The sequence below is a fragment of the Bidens hawaiensis genome, unplaced genomic scaffold (genome assembly GCF_021521415.1).
Source record: "Bidens hawaiensis isolate Kalapana, Puna unplaced genomic scaffold, B.hawaiensis_p1.1 tig00053004_1, whole genome shotgun sequence".
NCBI lineage: Eukaryota > Viridiplantae > Streptophyta > Magnoliopsida > Asterales > Asteraceae > Bidens > Bidens hawaiensis.
Window position 1 is genome coordinate 33,171 of NW_027499533.1, and position 23,038 is coordinate 56,208.

At 37.6% G+C, this 23,038-nt stretch overlaps 1 protein-coding gene across 1 annotated transcript; it reads right to left on the bottom strand.

Moving 5' to 3' along the window:
• Positions 1-21,580: 21,580 nt before the first annotated feature.
• LOC143599868 (ethylene-responsive transcription factor ERF017-like) lies at positions 21,581-22,367 on the bottom strand. The gene has a single exon (XM_077077720.1). It carries the CDS (start codon positions 22,304-22,306, stop codon positions 21,686-21,688), a length of 621 nt encoding a protein of 206 aa, XP_076933835.1. The 5' UTR covers positions 22,307-22,367; the 3' UTR covers positions 21,581-21,685.
• Positions 22,368-23,038: the final 671 nt, after the last annotated feature.

A 23,038-nucleotide genomic window follows, 5' to 3' on the forward strand; every position in this document is an offset into this window, starting at 1 on the left:
GAAGCAGAGGTGCAGCAGTCACAGATCTAAGTACGAGGATGAAGGAAGCGAACGACAGATCAAAGACTGAGCAACAACTGTATCTTGCTGCTGAGTCTGGAAGCCTAGATGATTTGTGCGGTGTTTTACACCAAACAAGTACTAGAATCACTGACGGTATCAGCATCAATGGCAACACTGCTCTCCAAGTAGCAACTGCCCACAGAGATGGTGGCTTTCTGAAGAGCATGTTACCAGATAATATTCGGCTAATGGGCGTACGTAATTCAGATGGAAGCACACTGCTTCATGTTGCTGCTTCACTTGGGAATGCGGACACTGCTAGGATACTTGTGAATAGAAGCCGCGAGCTGATGTTTGCAAAGGATAATGAAGGTTAAACGCCACTTGACATAGCTCTTTCCAAACCTTGGAATAAGGAAATGTGTCTCTATATGTGGGAACACACAATGCCAGACATAGAACAAGATACCAAATTTCTAGGTGACGAGCCTTTGGTTAAATATATGTTTAAAAGAACGTCAGGCCACTTATGAAATTATATGTATTGATTTTCAGACGTAGCGCAAACGTTTATACAAGGACGCACTTCTCTGAAGAGCACCGATGTGTTGATGGCTATAGCTCAACAGTATCCATCTGATTTCAGTGTCGCTACCAACCGTACATATATGAATGTTAGTACAAATTACATTTGTATTTTATGTTTCTTTATGATATATACGACATCTTGATTATTTATGGACATATATACGGTTCATCTTCCAAGTGTGGAGCACACCGATTTTGGATTTCGTAAACAGACGTGCTTTAGATATCAAGAAGGATCAAGAAGGCTGTTTGAAGTCACCAAGCTTGGTCCTCAAAGTGGGTATGTCATGATCAGTACAACTAATTTAGTTTTTGTTTTTGCAGTTCTTATTAGTAGAAAGTTAAATATACAAAAACATTCAATGGATCATGAATACGAGAAAATAAGAAAATTTATATGCTAAATTAAATGAAATATTTGAGAAGCAAACAAAAAAAAAATAAAAATTATATTTTCAATTTTCACTATTGTTTCTCTCACAAAGACCTCATTTACTCTATAATTCTTTAAAATAAAAAGAACAGAGCATGATGTGGAAAACATAGTAAACACATCAGTAACCAGCATCATCTCCTCGTCATATCATCGTCATCTTCTCACCACCACCCCTACTGCTATTTCAATTTTGCCTTTAATCCTCGGTTTTGGCTCTGCCCGCCAGTTGTTCGATAAAATGTCTCAATGAGTTAATCGGTTTTTTTGGGTTTACGGAGGGGAGAGCAACTGGCGGTTGCTCTCCTTTCTCCTCTTAGTTCGGGTTTTTACTCCCAAAACTCAGCTCGAGTTTGTTTGTTGGCCTTTTTGTCGTGAGGGATTATGACAAGGGCTCGGATTGTCAAAGGAGCCCCATCGGGGGAGGTGGGCACGGGAGGTGGACATGGTTGTCGGTTCGACATCATTTCTCGTGGTGGATTAATTGATGAGGGTGCTATGTCTAAGACCCTAGAAAATAGTGTGGGTTCGGTGGGTGTTTGGCCATGTCCTTTTAGGGGGTTCCACTGTTGCCCGTATGGACGGGCGGGGTTAAGGGGGATCTCTCGGTTAATGGCGCATATCAAACGACTTCATTTGTTGTCGGATGAGCGGAAAGGGACCCTACGGGACGCCATTTCCACGGATTGTGATTTATTTATTTCGGGTGGGGAGGCTTTTAAGGCCTCGGACCAGTGGCTATGTGGGGTGTGTATGCGTCCAAATGCTCTTAAACAGACGTGTCATCATGCTGATGGAGTCACCAAGTACAACGAGGGTGTGGGAGCTGTGGAGGAGTTTATTGTGGGGATTGATAAACCACATGTTATGAGGGATGTTGCTCCCTTGGGAGGGATAGTGGTGGATGAGGTTCTCCTTGACCGCGTCTTCTCTCTTCCTATCACAACTGTTAAGAGCATCCCTCATAGTTGTCGTATGGCATTTGCTCAAGCGTTAACTGCGGCTCTGGGTAAGGTGGTTGCTATGCCAGACTCTGTTGAGGCATGGGTGAAACTTTTCTTGTTATCGCGGTGCACGCTGCGTGTTTTCAGACCTTCTAAACGTCAGGAGCGCAGATCCGGTAATAGAAGGTCTTTGCAATGTCAGAGTATTCAACAAGCACTAGCAAGTTGGGGTGCTAAGGATGGTTTTGATGCGCTTATTTTATCCCTTTTGCCACACCTATAGGGGTGAACTCGAGTCATGGGGGGCCTCTCGCTAAGCACGATGATGTTGCCGTATGCGCCAATGTGAAACAATGTTTACGAAAAGTGGCGGACGGGCATTTTACTGCCGCCATTAAAGTATTATGCTCTTCAGGGGTTGCACCTTTCGGCAATGACACTTTGAAAGCGTAAGTGGCTAAGCATCCCAATTTTCCCCCGCCGGTTATGCCTGCTTCATTGCTTTCTGAGCCTCCTCTTGTTGTTGATGAGGATTGTGTGCTTGGATGCATTAAATCCTTCCCTAAAGGGACGTCATGCGGACGAGATGGATTGAGAGCACAACATATTTTGGATGCATTTTGTGGAGAGGGGTCGCCGATCGCTGTTGGGTTACTAAAGGCTACTACTGCGATGGTTAATTTATGTTTGGGGGAGATGCCCAAGGGTTTTGGCAGAGTTCATTGAGTCGGCTCCTCTCACACCGTTGCTCAAACCAGACAATGGGATTAGACCCATTGCCGTAGGTGCCATTTGGAGAAGATTGATCTCTAAGGTGGCTATGAGGGGTGTTGGGAAAGACATTACTAAATACCTGTGCGACTTTCAGTTTGGGGTGGGAGTCCCTAGTGGTGCAGAGGCCGTTCTTCATAGCGCGAACAGGTTTTTAAGTAAGTTCCATTCTGATGGGTCATTGGCTATGCTTACTATTGATTTTTGTAATGCCTTCAACTTGGTGGATAGGACTGCCCTTCTGAATGAGGTTCGGGCCCGATGTCCATCTATTTCCTTATGGGTGAACTTTTTATATGGGCAACCGGCCATGCTATATGTGGGGGATGACCACATTTGGTCCACCACTGGGGTTCAGCAGGGGGACCCTTTGGGACCTCTTCTTTTCGCCTTAGTTCTGCACCCACTTATTCATCTAGTCCAGAGTTCCTGTAAGCTTCTCTTTCATGCTTGGTACCTAGATGATGGTACAATTATTGGGGACTCTAAAGAGGTTGCCAAAGCTTTAGATATTATCAGGTCGGAGGGTCCCCGCCTGGGCCTTGAACTTAATATTAAGAAAACCGAAGTATTTTGGCCGTCGTGCAATGGGGTTAAGGTGCGGGAGGGGATGTTTCCTTGTGAGATTGGAAGACCGGTGCTAGGTGTGAAACTCCTCGGGGGAGCCGTTAGCCGGGATGCCGGGTTCATCAGTGAACTTGCTATGAAAAGGGCTTCGCGAGCTGTGGAGTTGATGAGCTATCTCCTGCATTTGCGGGACCCTCAATGCGAGCTCCTTTTGCTCCGCTCATGTATGGGAGTTGAAAAGTTGTTGTTTGGTCTCAGAACATACCAACCTGTGTATGTAGGGGAAGCAGTTTCTGTGTTTGACAATGGCCTTCGGGGGGCGATTGAGGACATCGTGGTTTGTGGTGGTCCCTTCTTTGGAGATTTTCAATGGAGGTTGGCATCACTTCCGACTCGTTTTGGAGGTTTGGGTTTATGTTCAGCTTCAGACGTTTCTACTCATGCGTTTGTGGCCTCGAGGGCGCAATCTTGGGAATTACAAGACCACATTCTTCGAGGTTGTGGTATTGATGGGTTTGACTCCGATTATGGGAGTGCGATATATCGGTTGCACATTTCACTTCCCGATTTTGACATTAGCGGTTTCTCTAATAAAGACACCGCTCCCCTAAAGCCCAACATGCTTTGGCGAGTGCCCTTTATAGTGGAATCATCAAGAGTTTGGAAATGAAGTTTGATTTATCCCCTCGTCAGAAAGCGGTGTTTGAGTGTCTTCGGGCTCCTCGGGCTCAAGATTTTTTAAGTGTTCTCCCTATTGAAGGATTGGGCCAACATATGTCGGCTTTGGAGTACCGGACCATCCTGAAGTATCGGTTAATGATCCCTTTGTTTCCGGTAGATGAGCCGTGCCCGGTTTGCCGTAAGGTTTGTTTGGATTCTTTTGGCGAGCATGCGGTTCACTGCAAAGAGTTGCCTGGGTTTAAGTACATGCATGATTTGGTGAGGGATGTTCTATGCGATGTTCTTAAACGAGCCGGAATTTCGGCTAAAAAGGAAGCCCCCGTAAACTTTCTTACGGATCCTCAAGAAGGAAGATCTACATTACGACCGACCGATATACTTGTTTTTTGGTGGGTAGGGGAAAACACGCTTGTGTCAACCTCACAGGAGTGTCCCCTCTTGTTGGGATTAGGAACACTGGATTTGTAGCAGGCCAGGCAACATTGAAGGCGGCATCAGGCAAGGTTGCTAAACACGAGAGAGCTTGTTTGGAGAATCAACACGTGTTTATCCCCTTCGCCTTTGACACTTTTGGTTTCTTAGCTCCGGATGCCGTGGACCTTTTGAATAGGGTTCAGAAAGTTGTGTATAGTAACGTATCAGCCCATAAGAATCAAAACTTTGTTTTTAGTCGGATTGGGTTTGCTATCCAAAAGGGGGTTGCGGCGCAACTTGTTACCCGCTTACCTGCTACTTCATTGTAAATCGTTTGGATGTTTTTATGAAAAGTGAATTAATTAAATTCCTAGCATTGCAAGACTATTGTTTCTACATCCACCACTGCGTAAGCCTCAAGATGTGGTGAAAAGAAGAACAAGGGGTTAAACCCTAAAACAATTTGTATTGATCCAGACTGTTTTGATTTGTTTACATTGGACACAAACATCCACACACAAACACACACAAACCAATTAGATTAGGAGATAATTGTAATATGGTTATGAGACATTAATCGCTAATTAACAACTTTCCCAACAATCATGGATAACACTTAGTGCATCCCTTAAACTTAAATAAAGTCACTATGACCCCCTTAACTATTTTACATAATACATGACACTAAAGCATACTGTTAACTAATTACATAAACTACCAATAACTTAATTCAAACTTGTAATACACATTTAAAGCCAACATAATATGGCGTTATTGTTGTTTGATACCTTATGATTCTTACATTCTGTATATTTTTTAAGCATAATTAAACAAGAACTAAGCATTGTTGTAAATGAATTGAAATAGCTAGTACGTCATTAATTTTAACTATATGATCATATCGGTCTAATTAACTGGTATTCTGTTCTTTGGCTTAGAGCTGCCATGATAATTAAGATCTTAGAAAAGGAAAATGCAAAAAATGTAACTATAGCTATATCTGTCTGAAACATGCATGAGAATCTCAATTAATAACAACCAACAAGTAACAAGTAAAAACAAATAATAGCAAGCAAATTCTCTAGCTTTTCCGTTGATTGTATTGTTGTAGTGCAACATAAATTATGTAAAGTAAGAAACTATTTGCTTGTACAACATATGCACCTTTTTTAGTAATCACATTAATCATATATAACATTTCTTCTTCTTCTTTTTTTTTATCTTATGTAGTTACAGCCAATGTTGTAAAAGTAGGTCTACAAGCCGAGTACTCACTACAAGGCATGGTGCCGAGGGGAGTTTCTTTAACTCCGCCTAGTTACTAAAAATTGGTCAAAGGTGGTCAACATTAGCCTGAATCACATCTAGTCAGTTAACTTGGGTCTACTTTGACTTAAAAAATACAACATAATTTGTATTTGTATAATATTAAAGAACAAATATCATTATTTTTAATTAATGATTAACATTTTTTAGAATAATTTAGTGTTAAAAAATGTATTTCTCTTATTTATATTGATATTCATTTATTTTGTTATAAATATTAGTAAACTTATAATATTTGAAATATATATATTAACAAAAATCTAATTTTCTTTATATTTATCATGTCCGAGTACTCCCTCCAAGGAGGTCGGCCGCCTAGGGACCGCCTAACAACTTTTGCAACATTGTTACAGCGTACCTGTTTAATATGCTAGTTATAACTGGCATGAAGCTTAAACAGCTTGTTATGACTGGCATAAAGCTATCAGGTGATATGAATTAGCTATTTAAGAATTAAAATCATGTAACCAACATGTCATTTTCATTTTATATTAATTATGTCTATATATGTGTTGAAGTATTCAAGCATATCGAAAGGAAAATGGAAAGGCGACGGGTTGCCATACAACTGTTAGACTCTGTTTGTGGTTTGATAAAATTCTCAAATCATGCAAGCTCTTACCCAGATTTTTACACCGAGCCACTTCTTGAGGCTATAAGGCAAGATGCAAGCGATTTTGTAGAGAAAATTGTGTATTGGTTTCCAAAAGCGGCTATGACCGTGGATGAAGATGGTAACAACATTAGCCAAGCTGCTTTTAAGAACCGTCCTTCGAAGGTTATTGCTCTAATCGTTAACCGACGAATGGCTAAGCATACAAGTCGCTCATAGAAAATCAAAGACGACCACTGCGAGAATAATTTTCTGCATTTTGCTGCAAGATTAGCGCCTTCCAATAAACTCGATCTTCTAACATGTCTCCCTTTCCAATTGCAACGCGAGTTATTATGGTTTATGGCAATGTTGCAAAAGTCGCTAGGTTGTTCCTAGGCGGCCGACCCCCTTGGAGGAAGTACTCGGAGTACTCGGGGAGTACTCGGAGAGTACTTGGACATGATAAATATAAAGAAAATTAGATTTTGGGTAATATATATATTTCAAACATTATAAGTTTACTAATATTTATAACAAAATAAATGAATATCAATATAAATAAGAGAAATACATTTTTTAACACTAAATTATTCTAAAAAATGTTAATCATTAATTAAAAATAATGATATTTGTTCTTTAATATTATACAAATACAAATTATGTTGTATTTTTTAAGTCAAAGTAGACCCAAGTTAACCGACTAGATGTGATTCAGGCTAATGTTGACCACCTTTGACCAATTTTTAGTAACTAGGCGGAGTTAAAGAAACTCCCCTCGGCACCATACCTTGTAGCGAGTACTCGGAGAGTACTCGGCCTTATAGACCTACTTTTACAACATTGGTTTATGGTACGTAAACACTCACGATGCCTATATTTCAATATTTCAATCAGAAACTAAATGATGAAACTAGTTAGTGATCCTATCCTACTACAGGTAGCACAACATATTGCGCCTCAAGGCCACATGAAGAAAAACTATTTTGGAGAAACGTCTGAAATGGTATTTACAAAGGAGCATAAGGAGTTGGTGTCTGAGAGTGGAAAATGGATGGAGAGTACTGCAAACTCCTACGCACTTACAGCAACATTAATAATCACGGTCGTGTTTGCTGCGGCAATTCAAGTACCAGGACGAAATAGCGAAGAAAGTGGAGTCCCAAATTTCATCCGCAAACCTGCATTCCTTTTATTTGAGGCGTCAATTGCTATATCCATGGTAACAGGATCTTTATCTTTGTTATTGTTTTTGGCAATCCTGACTTCTCGCAAGACGGAACAAGACTGTCATTCATTTACCTCTAGCGTTGGTAATCGGTTTGGTAAGCTTGTTCGTGTCAGCCACATCCACTATGTTGGCCTTCGGTGCGGCGTTGTTCCTTATGTTTGGGATATTAGATAATTATATACATTATTATTTAGTCTATGTTTAGTTCTTATTATTATTATCGTGACAAATGTATAAGTATTATTAATATTATTATTAGGATAAGATTTAGGTTAGTTGAGATGTTTGTTGATAAACAAGAAAACCGTCATTAACGGTTTTCCTTGTTTAACCGTCGTCTCCTACTGCCTATATAAACAAACTCATGTAACATTTACAATCATCAAGATCATTCAATCAAATATATATTATTGTTTGATCCTATTAGATAATTATAAACATTATTATTTAGTCTATGTTTAGTTCTTCTTATTATTATTATCGTGACATATGTATAAGTATTATTAATATTATTATTAGGATAAGATTTAGGTTAGTTGAGATGTTTGTTGATAAACAAGAAAACCGTCATTAACGGTTTTCCTTGTTTAACCGTCATCTCCTACTGCCTATATAAACAAACTCATGTAACATTTACAATCACCAAGATCATTCAATCAAATATATATTATTGTTTGATCCTATTAGATAATTATAAACATTATTATTTAGTCTATGTTTAGTTCTTATAATTATTATCGTGACATATGTATAAGTATTATTAATATTATTATTAGGATAAGATTTAGGTTAGTTGAGATGTTTGTTGATAAACAAGAAAACCGTCATTAACGGTTTTCCTTGTTTAACCGTCATCTCCTACTGCCTATATAAACAAACTCATGTAACATTTAAAATCACCAAGATCATTCAATCAAATATATATTATTTTTGATCCACCCTTTTTTGTTTCATCTTTTCAATTATTCTTTTTCATATACTTGTGTTTTGGATTCTCGGTTTCTAACAAACTGGTATCAAAGCCAAGTTTATCACACACAAAATCACACAAACTCGATTTTGGAGAACACAAGAAGAAGATACAAGAATCGCTTGAAACAATCCCAGAAAGAAAGAAGACTGTGTTTTTATTGCCGACAACCAGGACACTTTATTAACAGGTGCATACTGAAAGAACGAGACGAAGCCACACTTCTGATCCGCCAAGTGATTGATACGGGGACACAGATGGAGAACGATGTTGTTAATTTTACGGAAGAATACATCGTAAATGGCACGGTGAACGGAATGTGGTCAGAAATCTGGGTTGTTAACGCAGGCTTTCACCAACATATATCGGGTAATCTTTCTCAGTTTAAGAACATTAAGCAGTCTTTTGGGATAGAAACCCGTATAGGAGGAAATACGATTGCATTTATTAGAGGTATTGGGCAAATACTCTTAGATATTGATGGAAGCAAGTTTAGGATTGATAGTGTCTACTACTCTCCTAATTTAGATAAAAACTTATTAAGTTTACATCAATTAAGACTTCAAGGGATTATGATTGAAATGGAGGTTAACAAATGTTCACTCAAAAGTATGTTTAAGGAATCTCATGAAGTTATTTATGATAACACAAATCCGTTAGTTAAACTTGGAAATTCATCAGATCATGACAATTATGAACAAGAATATCTAAATGAGTACTTTCATTTTCTGGATTTAAATCAAGATCAAACCTGGTTTCATAAAATAGACAGTTTGATAAATGATCTTGAATTTAATTCTTTTAAGATTGTGTTGCTTTGTTGGATTTAATTGAAACTACAAAAGAAGTTTGGTCCCATCATGAAGCGTTCAAAAACAAGTTTCTACAAATGGTAGATTGGTTCTTGCATGTTTATCTAATGATTTCTGATCGCCCAATTCCACCAATGTTTAAGATGAATAAAAGAGTAGAACTATTTGATCTCTACATGATTGTTAAGATGGAAGGAGGATATCAAAGGGTTACAGAATATAACATGTGGACCATGGTTGCAAAAGACCTAAATTTAGACTATGAAGATTGCAACTTAGTTCGAATGCTTTATGCTCAATATCTGGATGTTTTGGAATGGGGATATCAATACACCAGGAATCAACGGTTGAGGAATGAAGAAACATTCTCAAACACAAAGAATTCTCACAAGAAAGGAAGTGAAGGAATTAATGAAGAAGCATATGCACGTTACTTAGGAGGAGATTGGAACGCAGCAAAGAGGTTAATCAAGAGGAAGAAGTTCGACTTTGCAAAGGCAACCGCTGCAGTGAAGGAAGCTCATTCAAGCCTACCCAAGAAGCCTCTTGAACTTAATAATGTTTAAGGGGGAATATTAGATAATTATAAACATTATTATTTAGTCTATGTTTAGTTATTATTATTATTATCGTGACATATGTATAAGTATTATTAATATTATTATTAGGATAAGATTTAGGTTAGTTGAGATGTTTGTTGATAAGCAAGAACACCGTCATTAACGGTTTTCCTTGTTTAACCGTCATCTCCTATTGCCTATATAAACAAACTCATGTAACATTTACAATCACCAAGATCATTCAACCAAATATATATATTATTGTTTGATCCACCCTTTGTTGTTTCATCTTTTCAATTATTCTTTTTCATATACTTGTGTTTTGGATACTCGGTTTCTAACATGGGAGCATGTATCACAACTGGATTCTTGGTTTAGTCCCATTGATAGGCCTACCCGTCTGTTTTTTCTGTAGTTTCTACTTTCCACTCCTCTCGGACTTCATGCATTCCACATATCAGTTTTTTATAGTTTATGGCTTCCGTCATTTCAGATTGTTGGGTCGGATCTTCATTTGAGTAATGTGATCATTATGTAAGAGTCTTAATTAAACCACCTATATGTATGTATGAATGGGATATATTGTCTTTTCTTTAATAGAAGTTCAAATATATGATTGCTCCTTACATACCACCAAGAGATATCGTTGCTTTTTTATATTATGGGATGTTACACACACCGTCTGACATCTAATCCCACACCTCTCAAACAACCGACAGCATATTAGTCAAAACGGTTGTCTTGACAAATAACTTTTATACTTTGACTCCAACTTTTAGAACAATAGTTGAGATATTTGTCTAATATCTGTCTTGACCAATACATTTCAAAGTTTGACCCACCTAATTTCAAATTGGTTTGTCGTGAGAATGACGTTTTAATTGCCTACTTTAAAAAGGCCGTTTGAGTGTTTGGTGGATGGTTATTTAAAGGTGTGAATAAAAATTAGATGGGGAGGTGCACCTAAAATGACCAAACAAATACAAACCAACACACACGGCTATTACCATAGTGGTATTGTAAAAGTCACAGAATAAACTGTCAATGAGTACAGGGAGGATTCTTAATACATACATCTAAGAAATAAAACGATAGAGAAACATATATCATGGGCTTCTAGGCAGTTGTAAGCAGTTTAACCCTAATAATACAATTAATATATGTATTTAAAGCCTTTAATCAAGTTGAAGAATAGATGTTAATGATTTCCATCTCGTAACAAATAAGATTTACACACATAGATACTGCTAATATATTGATTGTGCTGCATCGTGAACGGCTGCATTATCATTGGACTTAACGTAATAGGGAAATAAGATTGAAACTCAAATTTTGATCTTGATCTCACTTGAATCATATCAAAACCGGAATAGGGGAAATGAAGGCATGGTTTAATATGGACCAAAATTAGTAAAGGATATATTTGGGATTTAGTGCAAATGTAGATTCAAAATTTGACAAAAAAAAAACTAGCGAGCCACCGCCCTAAGGCGTTGACATGTGATGGGAAGTAACATCACTACTGCGACGTGTGGCGAAAGTTAGACGACGCGTGAAGGCATGACTGCTAATGTTTTCTCTAAGTACGGTCATTGAAATAATCTAAACATGTTGGTGGGTTGCAGTGAGATGCAAAGGTGTCTTAATTAAAAGACTTGCGTAAGTGCGGGGACCTAGTTGTCGTACTTATAAATCTAGGGGTTTTTGTGTTAGTTTTCTCATTGTTAGTGTAATCTTACATAAGTACAGGGACCTAGTAGTCATACTTATAAACCTATGGTCCTTGAGTTAGTTTTCTCATATTCTTGTCTAATAAGGAATTGTAATCAACTAATAAAAACTTCCCAATAGAGGAGTTCAGAACATGAATCCTTATGAAGATAGTTTGATTTTTTAGTTAAAGGGATGCTCTATTTGTCAAATAAAGAGACAAGTCTGAATGTTTAGAACTTATTGCGAGATCAAGTTAAGGTAGTATACGTCAGCGGAGATCGTCAAAGGGCCTACATTCTCTCAAAGGCGTTACCAAGACTAAAAATTATCAAGATAAGATATCTTCTTGGTATTGAAAGATTAGAAAATGATTGTTAGTGTAATCTTGCATATTTGTTGGGACCTAGTTGTTGTACATATAAACCTAGGGTTTTTGAGTTGGTTTTCTCATAATCTTGTCTAACAAGGAATTGTATGGTTATAAATAGAATTTATTGTGATCAAGTAATCATAACAATCAATAATACAATGAATCAAGGTTTATACTTGATTTGATTGCCTTTTAATCATTAACATCAATATATATATATATATGTGTGTGTGTGTGTGTGTGTGTGTGTGTGTGTGTGTTTATATGAGATAATCTGGAACGGTGATGCTATAATGAACATGAGAAACATTAATCTAGAACATGAGTAGGAACCCGAAACCGGATTACTATCATTTGCAAACAATTAACAATCTAACCTAGAAACAACTAGTTAAAAGTCTACATGTCAAAGAATATCTCTGTGATGAAACTTGTGTTGCTTGTTTGAAAGAAAAACAACATAATGTCTCATATAAGTCAACAGAAGAGTTCAAATCTACTTCTTGTTTGAATCTCTTACAAATGGACCTTTTTGGATCACTTAGAATACTAAGTCTTGGAAGAAAATGATTCTCTTGTGATTGTAGGTGATTACTCAAAGTAGGTCCTTAGAACGGATCAAACAACTAAAGTTCTTGGATCAATCTCACTACTAGCTAGCGGAAATCACTAGCAGAGAACCGAGATCTCGGATCTTGTTTTGGGTGAGTTATTACCCTAAGTGGAAAGGTGAGAGGAGAGTTGGTAAGAGGATAAGATTATTTCTCAAAAGGTTGGTTATGCATGGGTATGCTTCCCTATTTATAGGGGAAGCATCCCATGTACCATAATATTATTTACGACCCAATGGGCTCATAATAAAATGGTCATGGGCCCAAACATACATTGAAATAAACCGACAAGCTAACTAAATTACATCGTGAATAATTCAAACAAATACAAAAGACTAATAAACAAAACGGGACCCTACAATCACCCTCTAGTCTTTAGTATTTAATCCGTTAGCTCTTGTCTTCAGTCGATCTCGTAGTCAAAGTCAAACTCGCAATTGAATAGTTGATTGTCAATAAGATAATGCACAAACTTGTTGAACTTCTCAACTATCATATGTGTGTTGTCCCTCGGACATAATCGACTATTCCCATCGGGGAGTTGTACAGTTTCAAAAAGATCTTCTTTGCTGAGCGCTGCAAGCTCGTATTCATCATAGAAGCGGAGGTGTCACATGTCTTTGAGTGGATCACTACTTCCCCCATTCTGTTGTCAATATCCCAGCATATGAAGTGCTCGAACAAGTTAGGCAAGAAGGGCTCACCATGATAAATTGCTCGCCCGTCCTTGTGAGTCTTCTATCGCCATAACTTCGTCTTCTTCTATGACGGGATCAACTTACGTTGGGTGACGGAAGGACTTACCCTTGTTGAGTTTGAAGTTAGGGTATTTATTCTTCCACTCCTTGATCAAAAACCGATTGAACCATCCCTTCAACTCCTTTTCTGTCTTGTAGTGATCCACGATTTTTATAAAGTAGTTCATGTCAAGCTCGGACAGAGAATGCATGCCCTTGAAGTGCATATAGGTCAGATAGCCAGTTGCTCGTCTGATCGCCCAAGTCTGACTAATTAATGGGGTTCCATTTGCAGTAGACGATTGGAGAATCATCCAGGTAGGGATATATTCAGTCTCAAACGCTCAATTAGTTGTTGATTGTGTAAAACTTGTTCTTTCGTCCTCTCGGAGCTTGAGACGATTCAGCAGCACCAGTAGTTTGAGCAGCTAGCGCCGCCACAGTCTCATCACGAACCTAAGTATCCGGGTTCCGAGAGTAGTTGATCCCATCACCATCTTCTTTACTTTATTCTACGGCTTCTTTATCTAAAGACTCAGTACCTGCAATATCATCAACATTAAAAATGGAGGAGATCTCAGCCTTCAATGCAGCATCCGCATCTCTAACTTTCCTTACGGGATCATCAGACACATCCCTTGGCGAGTCCTCCTGTTGTTGACTCGCTTGATTTCCACCACTAACACAATCACCACCATCATCATCGTCACCATTACCGCCTCCATCTTGCGGTTCATTATAACTGTCATGAGGATCATCATCCTCATCATTATCATCTTCACCCTCGTCAATCACGTTCCGCATCATCATATGAGTCGTCATCATCAGAATCATCACCGTCATCATCATCATCACCTTGAACAACATTCTCTCCAATAGCTGGGGCAACTACTTGTGCGACTGTAGTAGCCACAACAAGTTCAGTTGTAACATCACTAACTCGAATGGTACTTGCAGCAGTAGTACCAACAACAGTCATGCTCACAATGGTTCCAACAACCGTGATTGGTTCATTTTCAACATCACCAACACGGCTACCACTAGAACCCTTCTTTGCAGATCCAACAATAATCCCATCTAGACTGCTTTGATCTCCGACACGTCTAGCATCAGCAACAAGATTAGCAAGAGCAGATCGTTTCTTCTTGCTCTGCTCAGTCCCTTGCTCTCCAACCTGTACCCATCCTTTAAATGTCTCCATTAATTGATTTCTCAGATCCTCAACATCATCATCCGTCATTCATATAACCTCTGTTGCATAAAGATAACGATTCACAAGACCCTCGTTGATTAGGTCTTGATCGCTGTTGATTTTCTTTGCTCTTCGATCTCTCTTTCCAACTGTTCAATCATCAATCTGAGCTCAACATTTTCACCAATCAAGCTGCCCACATTCCGTGATGAAGTGGATTCACATTTCAACAAATGAACACGTGAATCAAGGCCTTCACATTCAATTAAGGCTCTATCAACATTTGACTCTAGCTCCCTCCTTAGGTTTTGAGAGAAGTTTAATGAGGAAGGAAGGTCCGTCTCAAGGTGAGAAACCCTTGACTGAAGTCTAAGAACTTCATCATGATGTTTAGCATGGAAACATGAAGACATGATAGGTATTTATAAAAACATTATTAACCAGAAACTTTGCATAGATAACAGTTTCAGGCATGTATAACAAGAAACAAGGAAGTATGCACTCGAGAATAATGTGATTATACAAGCAGATGTAGAAAGGCTACTAAAAATAGGAATGATAAGAGAAGTCAAGTATCCTAGATGGCTCGCCAACGTGTTAGTAGTTCCTAAGAAAAATGGAAAGTGGAGTGTTTGTGTGGATTTCAGTAACCTCAACAAAGCATGCTCGAAGGATCCTTTCCCTTTGCCTTATATAGACTTAATGGTGGATGCATCAGCAGGTCATGAAATGTTATCATTCATGGATGCCTCTTCAGGATACCAGCAAATCCATATGGAACCGTCAGATCAAGAGGATACAACCTTCATGACACCCCACATGTATTTATTGTTATACTGCTATGCCATTTGGTCTTAAAAATGCAGGTGTATCCAATCAGAGGCTTGTCGACATGATGTTCAAAGACAAGCTAGGGGGACACAATGGAGGTATGCATTGACGAAATGGTGGTTGAATCCAAGAAAGTTGAGGATCATCTAAAGGATCCTTAGGAAGCATTTGATATCCTGGACAAACTTAACATGAAGTTGAATCCTTCGAAGTGCCATTTTGGTGTAGAGTCAGGAAAATTCCTGGGGTATATGGTCACCAAAAGAGGGATAGAAGCAAGTCCAGAAAAAAATTAAAGCAATCCTCAACTTGAAATCACCCACAAACACCAAGGATGTTTAAAGATTAACTGGGAGAGTAGCAACACTCAACAGGTTCATTTCAATATCCTCCGATAGATTCAAAGAATTCTATGATATCCTAAGAAAAAATAAAAGATTCAAATGGGGCGAACAACATGAGAAAGCATTCAAAGAGTTAAAAGCATATCTATCCTCGGCACCATTATTAATGACGCCGGAAAATAGTGAGCCATTATCCTTATACTTGGCGCTATCCAAGACCCCTCATTAGTTTTGTGCTTGTCAAGGATAATGAAGGTGAACAACATCCTATGTATTATGTAAGTAAAAGTTTAACAGAAGCGGAGACCAGATATTCTCATCTTGAAAAAATAATTATTGCATTAGTCATGGCATCAACTAAACTTAGACATTATTTTGAGATACATGATATACATGTTAGAACTAATTATCCTATTAAGTGTGTTTTCAAAAAACCAGAAATGTCAGGCAATATGGCTAAGTGGTCTGTGAAACTTAGTTCTTATAACTTGATTTATGAACCAAGAACAACAATCTAGTCACAGGCTTTAGCGTACTTTGTGGCTTATTTCAGTAGTGATATATTCAACAAGAAGCATATACAGAGGTCCAACTAGATTAAACAGATGAAGAATGGGTCCTATTCACATATGGAACATCCAACATTAGAAGATCAGGGATGGGAATCATACTAAAATCATCACAGGGGGACATCTTACCCCAATCCATCAATTTCGAATTTCAAGCAACAGATAATGAAGCAGAATATGAAAATTATTGCAGGATTACAGCTGGCTAAGGATATGAAAATTGGGAATCTAAAGGTATATGTCGATTCATTGTTAATTACTAACCATTTAAATGGATCTTATGCAGTAAAATACGAAAGATTGGTTGAATACTTACAAATAGTCAAGCATCTGGCAAAAGAATTTAAGATTATCAATATAGAACAGGTTCCAAGAGAGGATAATGCTGAAACCGATTCCTTAGAAAATCTCGGATGAACTCTCAAGATACCAGCAGATAGAAAAATCTCAATTATCCATTTTCTGCATCAAGCCATTGACTTAGTTGATCCCAAAGAAGGATCCTTTGAAAATTTAAAAGTTCAGGATCCTCTCGGAGTTAAAGGATCCTGGATCTTGCCAATAAAAACAAACTTGCAAAATGGAGAAATCACAGCCAAAGAAAACAATCATAGATCCTTTCGGATGAAAGTGTCTCGTTTTATTTTGTAACATAATGTTTTGTATAGGAAATCATTAGCAGGTCCTTATCTATAATGACTTGAGGATCCTGAAATCCACACTAGGGGCATAACACTCTTCTCTAAAAGTATTAAGAACATGATATTATTAGCCAACCATGAAAAGAGATGCTATGGATTATGCTCATAAATGTGATGTTTGTCAAATACATAGAAATGTGCTTCACCAAACAACAGAATCGATGCATCCAATCATTTCCCATTGGTCATTCATGAAATGGGGAATGGATATAGTTGGAAAGCTACCAAAGGCACCTGGTGGAAAAGTATTCATGCTTTCTATGATAAATTATTTCTCTAAATGGATCAAAGCTGAAGCATTTGTACAAGTCAGGTAAAAAGAAGTTGTATCCTTCAAAAAGCGCAATATCCTTACAAGTTTCGGGGTCCAATAGAAATAACATGTGATAATGGATATCATTTCATTGGAAATAGAACAAAATAGTTTTGTGCTAGTAGGGGGATCAAGATGATAACCTCAACTCCTGTTCACCCTCAAGCAAATGAATAAGCTGAATCCAGCAACAAGATCATCATGAGCAATTTGAAGAAGAAGTTAAGTGATAAGAAAGGAAGATGGGTAGAAGAGTTACCTTTTATCCTATGGGCAAATAGAACTACAAAAAAAATGCAACATGGCAAACACCTTTCTCATTGGTATTTGGTGTAGAAGCAGAACTCCCTACAAAAATGGTGATCCCAACATCAAGATCAACTCCAGGATCCTATAGATAACAGTGAGTAGCTGATCCATGATCTTGACACCATTGATGAAGTTAGGGATCAAACCAAAATCAGGATGGCAGCTTATCGACAAAGGATCACTTAGGCATACAACAAAAGTATAAGGATCATAAGATTTCAAGTGGGTGATCTTGTGCTTTGAAAGACATTCTATAATACTATCAAATCAAGTATTGGGAAGTTTGCACCTAAATGAGAAGGTCCATATCTAATAGATTAAGAAGCAAGTAACAGAGTACATGGGTTAACTATCTACGGAGAAATCCTTCCAAGATCATGGAATGCTTTACATCTCAAAACCTATTTCATGTAAGTTGCAAAATAATCCATATATGGATATCAGGTACGTACATTATCCTTATCCTTTTTCATTAATTTTAATTATTTTCATCATATTCCTTATTTTTATTATTATTCTTCAAAACAAATGTACTGACTTAAGCATCGGGGGGTGTTAGCCTATCTAACACCCACCCTCACCAAGATTTCAAATTTTTGCATAAATCTCCTAGGATCAAGATACAAGACAAAGACCAACCATATCTCATAATGTTTAAGGAATTCAAATCCCTTCAAAGGTTTAAAGGTTTCAATTTTCTAGCATAAGGGTTTCTACACCCCTCCAGGAGAGCACGGAATCTAAGGATAATTCAAGATGACAGGATCTGTATACGTAAGGGTTGCATGCAATTTCGATATTGTTGGTTATACCAAGGATTCAAAATAAAAATGTGGCAAACGTGTCACTCAGAAATTATGGCATCTACATGTCATTCAAAGTTTAGTAGGAGTCCCAAGAAAATATGGGCTTGTCCCCGTATAAGGAATTCGCATTATCATGTTAAACAAGAACTTTGACATTTACATGTCACTAACGATATTCAAGTTCGGACATGTCCCAGGGGTCCTTGATCCAAAAACTTTCAGATACTATTCTCAGGGATCCTTGATCCAGAAACTTTAAAAATTTTCAAAGATTATCCCTAAAGATCCTTGATCCCAAAATATTTCAGAAAAATATGGATCCTTAGATCCTTGACACACTTCTAATATTAACATGCGGGGACAATCCTATGGATGACTAAAAAACACAAAGCTTTGAAAACAAAAAGTTAATATAAAGATAACTTGGGCTTCATCCAAAAGAGGGAACCATCCACCCAAATCATCAGGATCCTAAGTGCAAGAAAATAAATTGTCTTGAAAAGCCCAATAGAGGGCATACATAACATAAGTCGTTTTAAAGACCACACAGGGCCAAATCATCATGCAACATTAAACAAGAGGGTTCGGGCTTTTGCATTACCACCCTCGTCATCCCCTCTATCAGTATCCTTCACTACATCGATGTTAGGGTTCGGATATTTTACGTTGTGGATACGTTATCTTGACACATGTTCCAGATTATGTCAGGATCAAGGATCCTCGGTATTTGTTATTTACTAACGATTGTTCTCTTTATATATCGATATGTTAGTAGGTAAAATGGTTGATGACTTGGTCTATCCCACTATTTCGCAGTCCAAGAGAATTAGCAACGTGGTCAAATGCATGAAACAGCTCTAGTGAAGTAGTGGCGAGATTATAGGATTTCTTGTTAATTTATTTTTATATATATTGAAGCTTGATCAGCTAGGTCAGAGAGTGACACTTTTTTGCAATACTAGTGTTATACACGCACTTAGTAATCATTGATCAAAGCTTCCACCATTGTAAACTATTTTTTTTTTATAAATAAAGTGGTGATAGACGATTTGTCATCACCCAGAGTTTTTGTGTCGGCAATCATTATCCGATTAAGGGATTTTCCTCATAAAAAATCCTTGTGTTCATCCTTATTTTATTTGCATAATCACCATTTTGTTCAGGCACTCTACCTCACAAAACTGATTTGGTTACATTATCCTTAAAACCGATTTTTAACCAAAACAGTCGGTATCCTCAACACCTTCGCCATCCTTAACCCACGAAGATCCTCCATCCTTGAGAGCCGCCAAGGTCCTCTCCCAAGCCTTGATGTCCCAAAAGGAGATATCCAAATCTTTATCGGCCTATACTCCATCAGCATGGCTTGTAAGTACGGATGAAGATTATCCATTCCCTACAAAAAATTCAAATAAAAACATGAGGATAAAGCATCACAACTTAGTAACTATAAATAGAGGTAGCATGATCGCATAAGACACATTCCACACACCTTAATACATATTGTTGTACTCATAGTAGCGATCAAGCACTTCCAACACTTGTATTCACCGATTTTTACTTAATATAATTGAGGCGAAAATAGTTTTCCCCACCCAAGGTTTTTTGCCGGAGATCCTCTAAGGAACAAGGGTTTTCCCTCGCTAAATCATTGTGTCACTTGTACCGTTTACTTATTATTTTATCTACAATATCAAGCATCGTACCTCACAATCAAAGTTTGATTACTTGATTATCATTGGGTAAATTTTTACCAAAACAAAAGTTATCAAGCATTTAATATGGTGGAACTAGTTTATATACTTTATGATGTGTCATCTGAAATGGCAGATGCCATGGAAAAAAATTGTTACATATATCAAATCAAAGATGTACTTAATTATCGCGAGTGTCCTTAAAGATCTGCCATTATAACAAATGACGCCTGATATAGCCAACTTAGTTTCGTCATTTTAAATGGCGAAACACCAAAGAAAGTTTCATATCAGCAGACAATTGTTGATAAAATGCATATCCTTTTTAGGATTCATCTTTTCAAATGACTGGTCACTTAGAAATCCAAAACAAATTATCACTCTCCTAACTAGAAACCAATTTTGCTCTTCTTTTCTTCCTCATTAGAAAGGGAAAATAGAAGAAAAAGAAGAGTTTAAAGGGTTTCAAGGAGAGGAAATAAAAGTTTTTGGCTTCTAGACGATCCGCCATCTGAAATGGCATATCCTAAGAAGTATCTAGATGTTATCAGCAATTGTTTGGTGAATTAGAAGTTTCGAACGTGTTCTGCCATTCCAAAAGATATAACTTGTTTGATATGCTAGAATCCGCCAGTTGAAATGATAAATTTTGAATCTTAACTCAAGCATGTACAACATGCTTTGGTTTGATATAACTGCTTTTTGACATCGGATCCGTCATTGTAAATGATGGATCCTAGTATATTCAATCGGGTTCCATCCTTTGGAATGATGACACACGTTCGAATCCTCAAAATCACTAGACAATCATTCATAGCGTCTGGACGCTTCATAGGATCTATTAATTCAAATAACGGATTGTTTAGAAACCAAAGGCTTTTATTCTCTCTACTAAAAACCCTTTAAACCTTTTCTTTTTCTTCTTTTTTTAATGTTTTGAAAAACAAAATCTGTTAATTTCTAGCTCTTTTCAAAAAGAGTTTTGTTTTATAATTATTATACCCCCATTGCGTTTCAAACGTGTTTTGCCATTACAAAAGACGGAACTAGTTTGATATGTTAGAATTTGTCATTTGAAATGATTTATTTTGAATCTAAACTTAAGCATGTAGAACATGATTTGGTTTGATATACCTGCTTTTTGACATGGGATCCGTATTACAAATGACAGATCCTAACATATTTAATCTGGTTCCATCCTTTGGATTGATGGAACAGTTTAAATCCTCAAAATCAGTAGACAATCATTGATAGCATTTGTACATTTCATAGGATCCATTATTTCAAATAACAGATCGTTTAGAAACCAAAATCATTAATTCTCTCTCCCAAAAACATTTAAACCTTTTCCTTTTCTTGTTTTTTTCTTTTTTTTTTTTGGATTTTGAAAAACAAAATCTGTTTTCTAGCTCATCTAAATAGAGTTATGTTTTATATCCCATTGCGTTGATGAATAAGGAACACAAGGCAACAATCATATATCTATACTACTTATAACGACTCGATCTCGCTCTGTCCATCTCAAAATGTTTATGACCTACCCATGCAAATGCACATACAAAAAGCACCTGCTGCATTCTTATATTATATACATATAAATATTTTAAAAACTCCACAGGAAGGACGGATCCTCTGAGTAAACCCCTTGATCATAAACCTCTTCTCCGTAATCAACCGTAAATGGCGGCTGAAGCGGCATGAAATAGTCATCAAACCCTGGAAATATCCCATAATCTGGAATGTGGTTTACATGATCACCAGCATCCATGAGAAACGAGGATGGAGATGACACAACATCCATGGAGGTGGAAGCGTGTTGATTATCCGAAACTTCGGGATCTTGATCATGCAACTCGTGTGATGATGAGGATGAAGGAATGTAGGAGTTTGCGAAGCGAGCAGCGGCAGCTTGTATCTCAGAAGGGTGAAGGTCAGTGCCGCCAGGAATGTTTGGAGGTTGATGTGGGAAGTTGAAGTTGGCATTGTTTCCTCTTAGACAAAAGAGGGCGGCATCGAAAGCACGAGCGGCTTTTTCGGGTGAATCGTAGGAGCCTAACCAGATTCTTTCACGGCTGTTGGGTAGCCGGATTTCCGACACCCATTTTCCCCATTTCCTCTTCCGAACACCTCTATATTTTGCGTCATCGCTTGGGTTTCTTTTGCTTCCTTCACCGCCCCCTGTAGCAGCTTTTTTCTCGGTGACGGACCTAGGATTTTTTTTCATGATAGACTATCGTGTTTTTTTAGCATATAAGTAAATAAGATTGCCGGTGTGGGTATGTTGTGTTTGTTTAAATGTTGTTGAGTTGGTATTTATAGTTTCCTCTTAAATTGGATACTGGATAGAAAGGTCAATGGGACGTGTTGATGGTCAATTCATCTAGAAGAACATTCAATGCCAGATGGCATATTGAAACAACACAAATTCAATTTGTGTTTAGGGTTACGCGGTGACATCATTACTAAAGAACCACCACTTTTGTTTTTACTAAATAAATTCTCACTCTAGGAGTCAATTTCAGACTTCACATCCAACATACTCCAAGTACAATCCCAACAACAAAAGCGTTATTTTTCAATAAGAGAATGTTAAAAATCTCTTTACAACGCTAAATTAAACAATGTGCATTGAGCCATAATTTAGAGCGACACGTGGGGACGTGGGCGAGAACGTCACCCCCGACGATAAGAGTGGTGACAAAGGTGGTGGGGACATGTATTTGTGCATGGTGTGTTTTTGGGTTTAATATTGTTATATTAAGTATGTGTGTAATATATGCATACATACATACATACATACATATATATATATATATATGTATACATGCATGCATGCATACATGTGTGTATGTATGTGTGTGATGGGACTACAAAACCACTACACCTCTAAATGAAAATCGCCCTCTGCTAACTTGGCATCATGTATCAAAAATCGTCTTAATTTTGTAGTCCTCCA